This window comes from Gadus morhua, chromosome 21 (genome assembly GCF_902167405.1).
Source record: "Gadus morhua chromosome 21, gadMor3.0, whole genome shotgun sequence".
In the NCBI taxonomy this organism is placed as follows: Eukaryota; Metazoa; Chordata; class Actinopteri; order Gadiformes; family Gadidae; genus Gadus; species Gadus morhua.
Genome location: NC_044068.1, coordinates 21,309,725 through 21,328,509, shown reverse-complemented (window position 1 = coordinate 21,328,509; position 18,785 = coordinate 21,309,725). Strand labels below are relative to the sequence as shown.

The 18,785-nt window shown below is 44.7% G+C and overlaps 1 protein-coding gene across 1 annotated transcript in view; it reads left to right on the top strand.

Annotated features, from left to right (window-relative positions):
- Window positions 1-18,785, top strand: part of LOC115534013 (uncharacterized) — a 52,843-nt gene that overhangs the window by 16,379 nt on the left and 17,679 nt on the right. Inside the window, exons 5-6 of the mRNA XM_030344578.1 lie at window positions 2,122-2,178; window positions 2,630-2,821. Of these exons, the coding sequence (XP_030200438.1) occupies window positions 2,122-2,178; window positions 2,630-2,821 (249 nt within the window). The remainder of the gene's footprint in view (window positions 1-2,121; window positions 2,179-2,629; window positions 2,822-18,785) is intronic.

Below are 18,785 nucleotides of genomic sequence, written 5' to 3'. Positions count from 1 at the left end.
GTGCATCCCAACAACTTTAGCCAATGCAGGCTCCTATTGCTTTACCAGTGTGCTTAATGTGTGTGTGTGTGTGTGTGTGTGTGTGTGTGTGTGTGTGTGTGTGTGTGTGTGTGTGTGTGTGTGTGTGTGTGTGTGTGTGTGTGTTGTCATGTAGGCTATAGATATAGATCGATTGTCTTGGCTTGCTTGCATCCATGAAATATTGTAATGTTATGGCCGAGCTGGCTACTGCATATCGCGAACAATCTGGGGATGAGGGACTGCCATCTCAATATATAGCCTAACATATACAAATATATCACTGTACTAGACACAAATATATTTTCCACTAGCTAGTGGTGGTCATTACATTGTAGTGAAACTAGTAAAGACAACACAGCCTTATGTTACGGCGAAACATGGAGGCACTGCAGCTCTAGTTTCGACAATGCGTTACTTTAGTCTGGTCTTTCTCTTCACTGATTGGTTAGACAGCCTTCAAACTTAGTGGTCAAGCAAAGAAGGGGAGGGGCTCGTTCTGCATACCTAATAGCCGGAGCGAATAACTAATAGCCGGAGTGAATGACTAATAGCCGCGGCTATTAGTCATTCAAAACCGTACGGATTCCGTACGGAATTCTTGCCAAACTGTACGGAAACCGTACGGATTCCGTACGGATTCCGTACGGTTTTGCACTTTTACCGCGCCAATCTAGGTCCGGATTGTGGCCTTCTTGGCTTTCCATACGTTTGAGCCTCTTGACCGGGTGCCCCTCAAGTTTGTGTCAGCCAAGACAGCTTTGCTGCAGGCCCTGACGTCAGCTAAGGGAGTGATCGACCTGTCTGCACTCTCTGTAGCCCCTTCTTGTCTTGAATACAAGGAGACGGCAGTTCGGCCATATTGCGCCCGAACCCGGCTTTTACACCAAAACATTATTACTAGCTCGTTCATATCGAGAGTAATAACACTCATTGGTTCCTCTCTCCCTCCTTATCAATCTGAGGAGGAAGCAACAGCCCATCTCTTGTGCCCCGTACGCGCGTTTGCCTGTTATGCGAAGCGCACGGAGGCTCTGCGCAAATCTCAAGTTATTTGTGCATTACAGAGAACATTCCCAGGGCCTCCCCCTGACGAAACAACGGCTGTCACATTGGCTGTGTGAAGCTATCACACAGGCTTATGTGTCAGCGGGGGCAGAGCCGCCTGAGACTATCAGAGCTCACTGGACCAGAGGAATATCGTCCTCTGTCGCTCTGCAAAGAGGGATGCCTATGGAGGATATCTGCACAGCAGCCTCCTGGGCTTCCCCTTGCTCTTTTATTAGGTTTTACCTAAGAGACATGTCGCGCCTCTCTATGACACACTCAGTACTAGGTGCTTTGTCAGTGAGTGTGATTGTGTGACTATTCCCCTCGCATTTTAACACAATGTGAGGTGGACTCAAATATTCATGCTGAGAGCTCTTGTGTCTTATCAGACACATTAGAGCTGCTCGTTGATGACGTGCCGTTAGACGCATGACGTATGTTATGCTACGTCTGACGCATGTTATGCTACGTCTGACGCATGATGCTAGCGCGTATGGTACTGATCGGGACCAATGAGGCATAGACTACATTGTGCCTCGCCCTTTTAACCCAATAGCGATAACCTTAAAAGGCGAAGCCTATACGACATAGAACGTTAGTTACGTATTGTAACTCTAGATTCTCTGAGTATAGGCGCAGCCTTTTAAGTGGTCGGCCTCATTGACCTTTAAATAGCTGAAGAAAAGCTGTTTATTGGGAGCAGAACGTCCGCCGGCGCCCGCTTATATTTCCGGACTGCGGACGTGATTGAGGCCCAAATTTTTCAGTGCTACGGCTCGCACCTAGGGAAAACCCAATAGCTATAGCCTTAAAAGGCTGCGCCTATACTCATAGAATCTAGAGTTACAATAGGTAACTAACGTTACACATATGGCTTCGTATAGACACTCAAGCAGATTATAAATACAATAAAGCTGCTAGCATTTATCGCTGGAGACAGAATGTGCACAAGCCTGATGAAATGTTTCTGGCCTTTTAAGTCTTGGAACAAAGGTTTTCCGAAGAATACTTCTTGTGCGTTCAGAAACCTTTTATTTCAACTTTTCATTTCAGTGTTTTTCATCATGCTAGCTCGGAAAATCCAGTATTTGGTGAAGTTGGTGTTTCCAGGTACATTTTATTTAATTAATACATATTGTATACTCATGTATAAATTGTGTAAATTAAGGGGCAATGTGCAGGGAAATACTATGTAATCATTCACATTGTGAGCTCATATAAATAAGATAAAGTATCTATTCCGTTTGTTCCTGCCGGTGGTACACGCCTCATGGTTCTCAAAGTATCTGGTTCCCGATGGCGTGCTTATGGCATTAACAAACATATTTAGTGATATGTAGTGGAGCAGAAATCATCATGTTGTCCCAGTTCCATACACCTAACTGTTTGTATGTGTTGTTTTAATGGTTTGTGTTGTTAAAAGGCATGTTTAAAGTTCTGACCATGGCTGAAATATTTGAGATCAGGACCACTCAGACTATACACCGGCCCAGAATGAAGATCATAAAAAAAAATATTTTTGTTAGCGATGACATTTGACAGCAGATTTCTATTTTCGCAGACCTCCAGAAATTTAGGTTCACCACAATGAATGGATTAAAGCTGAATGCCGACAATGAATTGGTTAAAAAACTGAAGAACAAAGGTCATACTGAGGTGATGTCGTCGGACCGATGTGACTTCATCCTGGCCTTCTGTCCCATTAGCACACGGCCTGGGATAGATATCCAGGAAACTATGGAGATGTGTCAGGGTGAGGAACACTTAACTTGTAAGGAACACATCCATCATTGCAGTTAAGGCGAATAAAACTCTGATCAAACATATCATGTTCCATCTGAGAATAATCAAACATCTGTCAATGTTTTTTAAATACGGACTAATCCGAGAATCTTTGAAGCTTAGATAGCTAATTCTCAAATTTGTTGAATATTTTCCAAACTAAATGTCCAAACCTCTAAACCACTAGGCAATTCACAACAGTCTATGCTCTATCTATGCAAATTTGTACAAGTAGTACAATTGTCTACAATTTGGACAATTACCCATTCATAATATCTTGCTTATCGAAACCGATGTTACTACTCAGTTTAGTAATAATACTCTCCAAAAGATGTATGAATTATAATTTTTTTGTAGTGTTTTAACCCGTATTAACACTAAAGACATTACAATGCCTGACGCCAACGAACAACCACTGACGTCATCTCGTATCTAACGTGGGGTGCCATACACTACATCCCTCATAACGATCATCTCAGATGATATTTTTCATCAGTATAACTTGTAATAACACAAACAGTTTATACAGAAACTCAGTTAACTACCTCTGTTGATAATAACATGTCATTTAAGTAGCTACTTAAAGGTTTGGTATGGGATTTGCGAAACCCCAGCAGATTTTTAAAACACACAACTCAAATGGTCCTACCCCCTCTCCTTCAACGCTGACTCTGACTCCACCCATTCCAAGTACATCGACGCGCAATCATGCACAAGCGCAAACACAGATGCGCAGGAGCGAGCCATTAGCTAGTTAGCTAGCTCCAGTAGCTACCGCAGGATAATAACAAACAGAAGCTTGCTCTGGGTCATGAGCTTTGAGTACGTGCACAAAGGGGTCACGCGCGGGGGAGGGGGAGTGCAGTACGACCGTTGATTGACGTACTTACTATCCAATGCCACTCGGTGTTCTGGAAATCATTGGCTGGAGTTTTTCGAGCTCTGCCCGTTCCACAGATGATTGACTTGTTTAACTTTCATGTCAGCACTTCTAACTCAGTGGCTGTAAGTGGGTTATGATAACGATTTCAAGTAATTTTGCAAAAATGGCCAAAAAAGAGAATTCCATTCCCAACATTTAAAAATGCAGGCTTTAATTAAATTAAATTACATTTTATAATTAGCCCTTAATCCCCAATACAGTCTCAAAGGGATGGCCAAATATTTATGACACCCCCCCTGACCCAAGCCCCCAAGAAAAAACTCCCTTAATCAGCAAGGAAGAAATCTTGAGAGGGAATGCAGAGTGGGGGATCCCTCCTTCCAGGGATGGTCAGGAGTGCAATGGTTGCCATAATTGACATACATACATGCAGACAAAACATATTAAATTGATGATGGGGTGCTGGCCGGTTAACCATGAGGAGAGTCCAGGCATCCAGTCGCAGTCACTGCAACATGCTAGAAAAGACAGAATTGTGAATTAGAAGGGAAAAAGTGCATAGTGGAAATGTATACTGCTACTAATTTAGTAACTGCATTAACAAAAGCACCCCTATGTTTCCAACGCAAGGCTGTAGAGATGCGTTTTAAGCTTTGCTTTGAATAGCTCCACAGAGTCAGCTTCCCTGATCGCAGATGGCAGACTATTCCATAGGAAGGGGGCTCGAAAAGGCGAATGCTCTCTGTCCAGCCGATTTCTTTTTAACCTTAGGTAGCAATAAAGGCCAGCTCCCAAAGACCGGAGGGGCCGTGAATGACTATAAGGAACGATGAGGTCCTTCAGGTAGGTAGGAGCTAATCCATGGAAGGCTTTACAGTTTAGCAGTAGCACTTAGTAGCAAAGAGTTAGGTAGACCTTAGAACAATGAATTACAATAATCCAGTTTTGATGATATGCAGTAAATGCGTGAATCAGTGTCTCTGCATCTGCTGCAGATAACAGATGGAAAAATGCAACATGCTACCATGTTGGTCAAAGCAAAGTGCTGTGGGATGGCGAAGTCATCCAACCACAGTGAGACAGTCTCCAATTTTCTCTGGCCCCGTTTTGAGCCAATAATAATCAGCTCTGTCTTCCCAGTGTTAAGCTGCAGGAAGTTCTGTGACACAACTCTTCACTGCAGCCAGACAGGACTCAGCCTTCTGGATCTGGGCTAGGTGCCTTGATTCTACAGGAATAAATTGTTGGGTGTCATCCACATAGCCGTGGAAGCTAATTCCAAAGCTGCGGATAACGTTGCCCAAGGGAAGCATGTAGATTGCAAAAAGCTATGGACCAAGGACGACCCTTGTGGTACACCAAAGCGTAGTTTGCAGTGCTTCGATTCTGAACCCTCAAAGAGCACAAATTGGGTTCTATCTGTGAGGTACGATTCAAGCCAACCAAGAGCCGTACCCCTGAAACCAACATAGTGCTCAAGACGGTGAAGAAGAATGCTGTGGTCGATCGTGTCGAACGCGGCAATAAGGTCACGAAACAGAAGCATCAATCTCTCATTTGTATCCAAAGCAAGAAGGATATCATTTACCACTCTTGCCACAGCAGTTTCAGTTGAGGGGAAATTCCTGAACCAGGACTGAAAATGTTTGAAGAGATTGTTCCTCGTCAGATAGTTGACGATTTGCTTTGCTACAATCCTTTCCTCTACCTTGGACAGGAAAGGGAGGTTTGATTTAAGCCGATATTCTCGACTAATTCAGGATCTATGCCAGGCTTTTTGAGTAGCAGTTTTATTATCGCAGCCTTGAAACTAGAGGGAACAATTCCCGTAGAAAGCGAGATATTTATAAGGGAGAGGATTGCAGGCCCCAGAGTTGGAAGACGTTTCTCAAGAAACTTTGAAGGGAGAGGATCCAGGATACAAGTTGTTAGTTTCGATGCCTTTATTACCTCTTCAAGTTCCACCAGAGGGATTGTCTTGAACTCCAGGAGAGTTGTCTCAGAGTTCCCTATCCTACGGGGCAAGACCCCATCCTGCCCTGCAAGATGTGGAGGACAAGAAGCACGGCAAGCATACATTTCCTCTCTAATCGATTGAATCTCGTTTTCAAACTCTTGACTGTGTCCAACTCTTGACTGTGTCGAAAATAACCTTGGGATTTAGAGATGGGCCGATAGTCGATTCTATCGACTATCGACGATAGATGGATACCATTGTCGATCGTCTCAATTTTTTTTTTTAGCAATACATTTTTAATTATTGTTATTATTATATTTTTATTCGAAAAACTGTGCGCTGTGGTGGCAATTTTTACAACTTAAAAAGCCCCGCAAATTGTAATTGAAGATAACTGGCACAGGTGGAAACATACTATGTAGCACCGACCTGCCGTATTCACTCACTGCTATGAGAGCAGAGGGATCGGCAGGGGGGAGGGGCTCGAAACCTACCGGTCTGCTCGCACGGCGAAATGACATCGCACCCCGCTGCACCATTTCCGGGTCACAGCTGTGGTACAGTAGCTGTATTCGAAATCGTTCCCTATCACGCATATAGTGCAATATATAGGGTGCTCGCCATTTTGTAGTGGCGTTCGAATTCTCAGTGGTTAATTTCATGCACTATATAGTGCACTTAAAATACCCAAAATTTGAGTGTACAAACGATGTACCCTACATGTTACTCATGTATACCACAATGCAATGCGGTCGTGTTTTTTTACCGGAGGAGAAGAAGAAGCTGAATAACCGCGAAAACAAATACATTTAATGAGGGAGTCTCCGGCTTTCGTTTAGAAATGTCAACAATTAATTTGGGATTTAACATTAGGGATGGGAATCGAGAACCGGTTCTTGTTCAGAACCGGTGCCGAGTCAACCGATTCCTTGGATTCATTAGCAAGCCTGCTTAACGATTCCGCTTATCGGTTCCAGTCGCGGCAAATGCGTCATGACGTCACACACACGCTGCTTTGTTTTGGTTCAGAACGCAGCAAACATGGCGCCGCCGAGGAAGAAGCGCATTGTGCGTACACACCAAAAGCGACAGGGTGACAAGATCCCATACAAAGTGAACGTAGAGACACATATCGGGCGAATTTAGGGGCGTTGTCCGGCCCCGACGCACAGCGACCCCCTTGGTGGTATAATGAGCACATACCACTGACTGAAGTAATTTATTGCTTTTATACAACGGTTACTATTATGGAAAAACGAAAGTCATAGACACACTACATTTAAAAAGAAATCAAGAAAGTCGAAGTAGCCGTTTTATTAAAGAATACAAAAAAGTAGTCCCTCCTGGCTGCCTTCAAAATGCACGACGGTCGCTATGCAACACACTTTAGCGTCCCTCCGAGAGAAGGCTCGGCTAGAGCGGTTCGCCGGCAATTTATCCTATGGAGCAGTTCACTCGCCGTGTGCCTAAGCTTTCGTAAGTCTCTCCATCGCCTTGCTTTCAAAATTTTCACAAAATGATCGGGCGTCATAGCAGTTATGTCTACGCTCATTATACAACAGTTAGGAACCAATCAGATCGCTGGATTTAGGCCCCCCGTTGTATAAATAAAAGTATATAATTGTATATAATTGTATATATAATATCAAGGCCAACAGCTCTGTGAGCCTCCGGATGGCCGTAGCGTGGGGAGCTCTCATAGGGCTATGGTTTCCGGTCTTGTGTGTTCCAACGGTTTATTAGGTAGGCCATCTAATAAATGTCTGTCTAATCAATACTTCATTTTCTTTATGTCAGTTCAATTTTGTTACAAGTTGAATGCAAATGAGCACTGTTAGTATTCCAAAAGGCACAAGCTCTTACTTGACTGTTTTCAGTCTGTGTTTTTAGTTTTATGGCACATAATTATGACATTTGGGCTTAAAAAGCCAAACATATATTTTTTTGTCTAGACCAATTGATTTGAAAATGTACAATTTCCTAATACTAGACGCACTTCTGATCAGATATTAAAAGAGATTTAATGCAAACAAACACATTTGTACTAAGTTTCTCACCCAATGAGAATCGACAAGAGAATCGATAAGGAATCGGATCGATAAGCGGAATCGGATTCGGAATCGTGAAATTCTTATCAATTCACATCCCTATTTAACATTGAATATTTAACATTCAAAATTAATTAAAAGGAAATTGAACAAGGAAATGTAGCATTCAACATCAATACAACTTCCAGCTTTCCTCGTGAGTGCCTGGTTTGTTTACATGATGTGGGCGCATCTGTCTGTGTCACACAAATACCCGGCGCATTTACTGACGCAAATGACGTTTAGAAATGTTCAGCGTAGTGTACGAATTCTCATTTGTTCGTTCTCTATACAGTACACTATATAGTGAACACTATACAGGGAATAGTACGGAGCCCCTCTGGTGACATCTGGGGAAAAAAAATATATCTGTTTGCCCGACTTAGTGATCTGCTTGCATGACTTAATAATCTGTGGCCACAATTTAATAAATTGCGGGAACGAGATAATTCATTTGTGGCCACAGTTTAATAATTCGTGGGAACACGATAATTATTTTGTGGCCACAGTTTAATAATTTGTGGGAACGAGATACTTATGTTGGGGCTTATGTTGTGGTTGTCTATTGTTGCAGCAGGGGTTAGACGCATGTCGGCTATGGACAAGATAGAAGAGATATCGTTCTATTTTAACCTCGGAATGAATTACAATGACATTCTAAAGTCACTTGCTGTTAGGCAAGGAGTTATTATAAGTAAGAGGCACTTAATTAGGCTGCTAAAAATGCACGGGTACAGCCAAAGACAATATGATGACCTCGGTGACGTGATAGAGGATGGACCCCGTTTTGACAGCTACACCAGCACCAAGTGTCGGGGGCAGTTCCTTAGAAGCCACTGAACTCCTCTAAGGCCTCCATAAAGTAGCCTCAAATGACATGTGGATTACTGCTGGTGTATGCCGCTTTAAGCCAAATTATTTAACGGGAAAAGCCGTCTATGTAACCATTGATGCAGATTCTATATGGTTTCCATTTATAGTATGAATCGGTATGACAGATATAATTATAATTTGCACGGATGCCATGTTTCATGCATTTGCTGTACATCCATCTGTATCCATGCAGGTTTCCATTTCCCTTCAGCTGTTGCATGATTAAGTATCACGTCACTGAGGTCATCATATTGTCTTCGGCTGTACCTGTGCATTTTTAGCTCCGTATAATAGTGAGTGAGGGAATAGGGAACGATTTCGAACACAGCTACTGCTTCAATCGAAGGCTGTCTCGCTTGCATTTGTTTCCCCACGAGAAGGCGCCCAGGATTGAGGCCTGCTGCGAGGTTGTAGCAATAGCGGAGGCCGCGGCACGTGGAGCTAAAGTAGCATGATCTGCCGGATGATGCTCTCTTAAATGAGCGTGTAAATTGGTTGTCTGGGAATTCTTCACCGGAATCATCCAAAACTTAAATTAGCAGAGGCTTTTTAAGAAAAAAATACTTCATTGAAAACCGCTTCGCGGCGCGTTTTTATTTTCTGCTTGTGGCGCCCCCCATGTGATTTGGCGCCCCCCACAAAAATGGCGCCCCGGGCGGCTGCCTCGTTCGCCCGTGCCTAAAACCGCCACTGGGTGTAGGGAGAGACAACCAGGTCTGAGATGTCTACACCGCGGGTCAAGACGAGGTCCAGAGTGTTTCCACCAATGTGGGTTGGGTGCTGGATGAGCTGTTTGAAGCCAAGCGTATCTGTAATGGTCATAAAAGAATTTGTGAGGCCATCAGATTGGTTATTCACATGGATGTTGAAATCCCCAATAAGCTAAATATTGTCGGAATACTAGGGGTGTAACGGTACATGTATTTGTATTGAACCGTTTCGGTACGGGGTGCTCGGTTCGGTACGGAGGCGGACCTACGGCTTCCAGCGACGGTTTCATTCCGTCTATACGAGAGTGAGATATTCTCTGCGCCTCCTTTACGTTTCTTCTCCATTTTTCTGTCAGTTAGTGACCCAATCATAATGAGTTATGGCCTGGGCCAAAGTTTTATTGAACTTTCAGGTTAAGTTGACAGCCCGCACGACCGAGAGGGAAGGAACGGACCTCGGCCCTCGGCTGTGTGACGGGGCTGGCCCCCCCCCCCCCCCCCCCCCCCCCCCCCCCCCCCCGTCAACAACCGCTGCCCGGGACGTAACTGCGTACGTTCTTGAAACAGCACAATATGCGGATATATCCTCTGGTATGTTTTGTGCCTCTGCATGTCGTATAAATAATCATAGTGGGCTGCCATGGCCAAAAAAGACAGGGCCATTTTCTGGTCCCAGTCCAGCCCTGCTGCCAGCGACCGTTTCAAGATCACTTTGAGCGCCAAAACACGGAGGACTCTCAGTGTGAGCATTACGTGCTACATCGTCCTGTACACTGGTTCAGCTTACCCACCTACTGTACTAGACTATGCAACGTAAACGATCATGTTACTAACAGGTTTGCTAATCTCCTTGCATCCCAGCGAGTGGATAAGTCACGCCTGGCTAAGACATCTATCTATGTTTTTTGACATAATTTGGGTGCCTTACCAAGTAGGGTGAAGGCCGTCTCTCTTCAGCACACTAGGGCGGCCCCACAGGGAGGGCCAGTTATCTATTAATCCAAATGCCTGCTCAGAACTATATTGTACCAGCCAGCGGTTTCGACACAATAATCTACTGTAACGCTCATCATTGCCCCTATCAGGTAGAGGGCAAGAGAGAACTAATCGATGCCAACACATCTTTCTGGCGAGGTCACACAGCATAGCTATGTTGCTTTTCGTGACCATGGATTGTCTCATCCTAGTATCGTTGGTGCCGACATGAACTACAATGTTGTCGAAAATAGTATAGGTGTTTGGTGCATCTAATCTAACTCTGTATGTAGCGTTTGTACATCCAAAAAAGACTTGTGAGGCGAGCTGTTCGCCGCCTTCGCAAGTGGTGCTGCCGACAGTGTTGCCTTGACGGAGCTAGTGGCAACGATAGCGTCAGCCCTATGACTCTGCGTAGTGGGTCTCTTCTATATGCTTTCTGTAGTATCTGTCTTCTTTATGCTCGCTACCCTTTCCTCCTCTAACTGACAGATTAGTCGCTCTAGCAGCTGCTAACGTCCTGCTAACCAAACCAAACAAACCAAGCCGGCTACCCGGAAGTTGCATCAGCGGCATCACATAGCAGCCTCGGGTCGAACTGTGGAGGGAGTGCAAAGGTTACGAGCACATGCACATGCACTGGACAGGCATTCCATCACTGTGTGAAACACAGATGGACAGCCAGCCAGAGGGGAGGATGACAGCCAAGGCCTCAAACAAGAGAGGCCTCTGGTGCAATTTTTTTAATTTTTTTTAATCTTAACATATCAAATTGAATAAACATCTTCAGCTTTAATACTGTTATGACATTTCCAAATACTTTTTCACCATTCCTTGGGAATAATCATACTCAACATAACTCCATAGAAAACATCAGGCTCAGCCAGAAATGTAATCAAACATTTTAGATTGTAAAATAAATATATGACATATTCAATTCAGAGAAAACTATAACATTTTATGGAACATGACCTGAATTGCGAGGGTTGGATTACCCTGCCATTAATATACATCCTGGGAATTATTCGCCACCTTTATGGCACTGTTTGTCTAAAGGATAGTCAACAAGGTGAGCTGGCATTCTCCTGGTTCTCTGAGGTCCAGTGTCCTGTTCAGGGGTTTCAGGGGTGCTGGATCAGCAGGTTGAGTGACCAACCACTCTTCAGCCACACAGATTGGCACAACTGTGTCTGGTTCAGGCTGAACCCACCTCTTCACAAATGATACATGACGCATATCTTCTTGCCATCCAGAGTGGAAGAACATCCTTTTCGGTCCACCGCAGTGTAGGGGTATTGTTCAAACGGTTTAGACAGTTGGTTTTGTTTCTGCTGAAGGAACAGGACTTTGTCATCCTGCTTACTTGCAGTGCTGTCTTTTGCTCTTCCGATTTTGTCTGCATCCACACCTCCATTGTCCTTCCTCACAGCATCAGTCCTGCGAACTGCAGCATCGCAAATAAGTGTCTCACACATTTTATGATGTTCACTGGGACTTCTGAGGATATCGACACTCACCCATCTAGAGTAGTATCAGTCCCTAGTAGAAGGTCTCCTGATAGGAATGGTCAACACATGTCCATAGCAAGAGCCTGCCACGGTTTAGCAGGTAGCTCAGACCTTTTAGTAGTCCTGTGAAGTCGAGCTATTGAGTTGACAAGCGTGAAATTACCTCACTAACAATCGATTCCGGGCCACCAGACTTTTATTCTCAATCTTTATTATTTTTTGGCAATTCCTTGATGTCCTTCATGCGCTAACATCAGTGTCTTTTGTCGTGCTGCCTGAGGAACGACGACCCCGGAACCTCTCAGCACTATTTTCCAAACAATGGAGAGCTCAGTTTTAACGGTTTGGTAAGCAGCCTCACATTAACTCCAGTCACCAGTCTCGATAAAGCTCCATACAGTAGCTTGAGTTCCAGTTGTCGTGGTGTGAAAGCATGCAGTAGTAGTAGTAGACGTGATCATCCATGCTTCTGGCTCAATATTGCACCTTATCCCACTGGACTGGCATCCACAATCAGATTCAGATTCAACTTTATCGTCATTGCAGAGACAACGAAATCTGGTTGGAGAGCTAAACAGAATTGCAAATGAGTGGTTAAGGTGCAGTTTGAACATGATTGTCATACAGTGCAATATTGGTACAGTATCGTTTAAATAATAGGGTGGGATAGTGGGACAGGGTGGCCTCAGAGGAATGCTTACTCCAGTCATGGTTATTTAAAACACTGCCTCTTTCTTTAACAATATAGCCTCTGCCCCTTCTGGCCAGATCTTGACTGTCACTGTGGGTTTCACACGTACGACGAGTGGTGCATACTTAAACAATCAAATGTGTCTCTGCATCCTGGTTGAAATATGCCTTTACATGTACACTGACCAGCTGTTGCTTTAGCTCCGCAAATGCAGTTTCCTGCTCTGACCCCATGTCCATTTGCAGGATTGCCTTTTGAGCCTCCTCAGTGGTTCTGATGTTCTGGCCTGAAAAGTACACAACCCATTAACTCCAGTTGTGACATTCAAAACTGGCACTTTTTGCTGTTCATTGTCAGCTGTCTCTCTTGCAGCCGTTGCAGGACTTGGTGCATTCTTTCAACATGCTGTTGAATGGTCTCACCTAAAACGATGATGTCATCCAATATTTTGTGCACTCCCGGGAAGCCTTGTAGGCTTGGACTGATGATGCATTTTCTAGGCCATGAAAACAGTCTCTGTATTCCTTTTTAAAATCATAGTGAATACTATCAAACAGTATTCACTTGTTCGATAAGACCGATAGAAAGCTGTCTCAACTGTTCAGCAGTCTTTACCCCCAGCAAACAAATCACTTCAATCACTTGCATTTTTGCTTTCAAATTAGCCATGAAAATCCCTTTCACATGGAGTTGTGTTGTTGAGCAAAATGGATAGACTTGCTTCTCTGGGCACTGTAGTTTAATATCACTTTCGGACTTTAGCTGTTCTAACTTTGTCTCAGTCACAATTATATTACCACTGGCTGCTCATTCACTAGTACTGTTAGTGTTCCAGCCTCAACACTATCATTCACTAGTACTGTTAGTGTTCCAACCTCAACACTATCATTCACTAGTACTGTTAGTGTTCCAACCTCAACACTATCATTCACCAGTACTGTTAGTGTTCCAACCTCAACACTATCGTTCACTAGTCCTGTTAGTGTTCCATCCTCAACACTATTATTCACTGTGAAAACAAGGTCATCTTCACTGTCAGTGGGTTCTTTGTGTCTGTCTGTGGTCGTTATTCTGTTTACTTTATGCGTCCTTTGTCAAATTTTTTGCACTTTAGTTTTTTGTTACTGTGCACTCATGAGTCACGACTTAAATGACCTTTGCGTCCACACCGGAAATTTTTCATTCCGTGCTCATCAGATGGGGACTGATTCTGAGTTGTGGAGACTCTGGGTCTCAGGCCTTGTTCACACTACATGCATCCGTCGGCGGATGGCCATGGGCGTGTCGGACGTATAGGGGACTAGTCTTTGTAGACACATACTGCAGCCAATCAAATCGCCTCCCTCTACAAAGCCGATGTGTGGATATTAATACAAAAGAGGACATAAACAGCAGGTGACTAAAACCAATCCTATTATTCCACATTTCTTTAAAAATATATAACGGCTGGATTTTTCCTGCTTGTTATTGCAAATTGGATCCAGGAAACGCGTTGAGTGAATTTGAATAACCGCGATCTGATTGGCCGACGGATCCAGCGCTGCCTGAAAAGGTGACCATTTCCCAACTTTTTGACACAGGCCACGGAGCCAAATGGACGGACGGACCCACAATGAAAAATTTCGCACGCGCCCCATGCAAAGTCAATGAGATCCATCGACGGACGGCGGTAGTGTGAACAAGCTGTTACCGTTTGACTCCTCCCTCTCACAGGTCTCTTCCCCCCAGTGTTGACAGCCAATCTCACCATCTTTGCAGCCTGGTTATCTTCTCCTTCCATTGACCGTGCAATATCCAGGAGCCCTGAGAGTTTAAGGTCTTTCTCCCGCAGTAGCCGTCGGCGCAGCGTGTTTGAAATGCACTTGCTGCCAGCTTCTTTAGTCGGCTCACTGTCCATAGACTCCTCTTGTGCTTGTTCTGCTTGCCTCAACATTTCTCCCATAAAGACTCGATCACCGATAAGTATGAACAGGATTTATTTAAATAACGACATGGGAATATTTTGCATGGTAAATCTTTGGCATGAGCCTCGTCACTGATCCAGGGTGACGTGCGGACTCGGCGTATCCTGCCAGGACTAGCAGGGGCGGAGCCTTCCCCTGGACAAGTAGACTGAGGACGACCTGGTGGTGGTGGGGTGGATGGAGGTGCGTCGAACGAAGACCTGAGCAGCAAAGACATATGTTAGACTACTCTTTATAGAGCAGGTGTAGGCAGGTGATTGGTAGCTGGTGATTGGTGATTGGCGGCCAGCCGCGCGTGATTTGAGTCCTCCTGGTAGAACTACCAGCAAGCTTAACATTTCTCCCATAAAGACTCGATCACCGATAAGTATGAACAGGATTTATTTAAATAACGACATGGGAATATTTTGCATGGTAAATCTTTGGCATGAGCCTCGTCACTGATCCAGGGTGACGTGCGGACTCGGCGTATCCTGCCAGGACTAGCAGGGGCGGAGCCTTCCCCAAAAGAGAGGACGTAGGCCTTCGCCAGAAGTAGGAGATAACTCGGCATGTCCTGCCGGGACTGGCAGGGGCGGAGCCGACCCCAAAAATAGAATAGCGAAAGGGGGTAATGAGACCATACATACCCGCGTAGAAGAAGTGGACAAGGATCTATACTGCTTCTGGAAGATAAAAGGCATACCCAATATACGACATTAAGAGTCAATCATACATACCATAAAACGATAAGCTTAAAACCGTCAGCGAGATCGATGAATCACGTAAAAGCAGTCGACTTAAAATACCTCAGCGAGATCAATTAAAATTTAGAGCACTCTGCAGCTGTTACGCAGCGAGCCACGAGTGCTTTCGTGCTGTACCAACTGCCGTGGTCGATTCACTCTCCGGGGTCGCTGCGTGACCTGAGTGCTTTCGCGTTGAACCACCGATGTGGTCAACGAACTCACGAGTGCCCTTGATGTGCCACCGACGTGGTCACGCACTCACCGGTGTTGCTGCAGCAAATATTGTGAAGTTCCGTGTTGAAAACCGACGTGGTCAACGAAATCACGAGTGCCCTTGCTGTGCCACCGACGTGGTCACGCACTCACCGGTGTTGCTGCAGCAAATATTGTGAACTTCCGTGTTAAACACCGACGTGGTCAATGAACTCCGAGTGCCCTGCACTTGAGCTTTTGATATTATGCCACCGACGTGGTAATTAAATTTGCATGTGCCTGAGTAGTGCCCACCGACGTGGTCAACGCACTACCAGGGTTGCTGCAGCGAACGTGGAGTTCTGTGTTGTACCGCACCGACGTGCGCAACGAACTCACGAGTGCTTGAGTTGTTCCCACCGACGTGGGCAACGCACTCACCGGATTTGCTGCAACGAACGTAGAGTTCTGTGTTGTACCGCACCGACGTGCGCAACAAACTCACGAGTACTTGAGTTGTTCCCACCGACGTGGGCAACGCACTCACCGGGGTTACTGCAGTCAAACCATGAGTACTAGATAACGTGCCACCGACGTGGTCATACTCACGAGTGCCCTTGATGTGCCACCGACTAGGGGTGTGCCAAAATATCGATACTGCGACATATCGCGATATTTCGTCTTGCGGGACGTTATCGATATGCTGACGCCAAATATCGATATTTAAAGGTCCCATGACATGAAAATCTCACTTTATGAGGTTTTCTAACATAAATATGAGTTCCCCTAGCCTGCCTATGGTCCCCCAATTGCTAAAACTTGCGTTTGGTGTAAAACGAGCACTAGCTGTTCTGCTCGCCTTTGAAAAAACGGAGGCTCAAGTGCGCTGATTTGGAATGTCTGTATTCTTGACGCCATCAGAAATCTCAGCTCCTCCCCTTACTCTGCCTGGCCCGCCCAGAGACGTTGGCCCGCCAATGAGACTCGACCGTGCGAGCGCCACATGTGTGTGTGTTTGTGTGAATACACACACTGTAACGCAAGTGTTTCTTGTCGGTTCTTTGACGTGTCTTGTATTTCCACAACGAGACTGTCGTGGGGGTTATCTGAGCCATAGTTGAGAAGGAATTGGGAGAAAGGAACTTTGGTTTGACTCGCTGAAGTACATGAACTGCGTCATGCCGCCGGTTGCCGCGAGGCACCATCGCCCGGCAGCGAGCAGCCGGCAGCGCGCGGTTCAGTCGACTTCAGGTTGATGTGAAAGTGGAAGAACCAGAGACGTCGCAGAACCCGACAAAGTCGTTTGTGATTCATTATATCGTCTGGAGGCGCACACCGCTTTTGGCCGTGATAATATGTATTAAATGATATAGATTTATATGTATTATATGATATTATTTAGATATAGAGCTCCAGGACTGTATCGCAAGTGTTGTACACTTCCTTGTTATTTGGATAACCGTTCTGTCGGACTCTCGTCTCTGGTATTTCTACAACGAGACTCGTATTGGGGGTTATCTCAGCCAAGGTTGAGAATGAATTGGGGGGAAGGAACTTTGGCTTTGACTCCCTCAAGAACATGAACCACGACATGGAGGAGAAAGGGATTGTTGGCGGCGAATGTCTCCAGCTTGAGACCCGCTGAGGGACCACCGCCGGAGGCGGAGGTGCCTAAGCGCTGCCCGGGAACAATCCCTTTCTCCTCCTTGTCGTGGTTCAGTCTACTTCACATTGATGAGGACGTTGAAGAACCAGGAACGTCGGAGAACCCAACGCGGTCGTTTGAGATTCATAATATCGGATCACACATCTTTTGGCGGTTATAATATATATTATATAGATATCTATGTAGGCTATATGATAATATTTTGATATAGACTCCCGTGTGTTCTAGAATATTTACAGAACACGGCTAAAGGCTGTGTGCGCCTCGCCATTGCGATACATCCACTGTAAACAGAGCGAATGAAACTAAGCAATGAAATGTTTTCTGCATTTATTTTGTTTTCTAATTTTCTGTTACTTTGCATAAAATGTTTTTGTAATAAATTCTGAATTTCTTCAGTGACACAGATATCGTGATGTATCGTGGGTGAAATTTCTTGCAATATATCGATAATCGCAGAATCGCTGTATCGTGATATTATCGTTATCGTGGGTAAAATATCGTGATAGTATCGTATCGTGGGGTACCTAGTGATACCCAGCCCTACCACCGACGTGGTCACGCACTCACCGGGGTTGCCGCTGCAACCTTGAGTTTTATTTTCCTATTTTACGCCACTGACGTGACACCGAACTCAAGAGTGTTTTCTAGATGATCCACTGACGTGGTCACACTCGCCGGGGTTGCTGCAGGTTAACCTGAGTTATGAAACCGAATTTTGCTTTATGAATTTAGTACCTGATAACCACCACCACCACCAGTAGTTGCAAATAATGTCGCTTTTAGCAACGAAAATAATGACAAAATATCGTCATCACGAACCTTTATCGCGTGAGAAAGAAAAACAAACAAACAAACAAAAAACAAACAGGACGCAACATGCATGCTGGGCGTGTGACAATAACTGTAGTTAAATACATAGTGCAATATATTTCGATAACACTAGAAAGAATATAGACGTAACTAAAACGAATAGACTAAAATAACAGCTAGACACTAAGACTAGAATAACCCTGGAATGGAAACAGGCCGCCAGAATAGTGTTGCTTTTAGCAATGAAAATTATGACTAAGTCGTCATCAACAAGCCTTTATCGCGTGAGAAAAACGAGACTGGACGCAACGTGGATGCTGGGCGTGTGACAATAGCTGTGATTAAAAGCATAGTACAATATAGTTGGCGAATAAAACAAGACTAAAAAGTGTTATACGAAAATAAGACTGCTAAAATGTCTTCATTTTCGTTGACCTAAACTAGGTGATAAAGACTTATAACGTTATTTTGTTCAACTGGAACTTCAACTGTTCCAGACATAACATCAATTTTCAACCGTTTACCTTATTTAACAAAACTACGCACTTGTAACTTCGATAATATCTAAATGGAATTACGATAACACTGGAAAGAGTATGAATGTAACTAAAACTAATAAAAACTAAAATGACAGCTTGACACAAGACTAGACTAACACTAGAAAGGAACAGGCCGCCAAAAACAGCTATGGTTGCAAACGTGTAAAACCTGTCTTAACCGACGTTAGAGAGCATCGTGTGCGCTTGAAGAAAGAACCTTGAACTCGACCGGATGTAGGACGTTGAGTACTGTGTTGTACCGCACCGACGTGTGCAACAAACTCACGAGTGCCTGAGTTGTGCCCCAATTGTGCGTTGACATGGTCAACGCACTCACCGGGGTTACTGC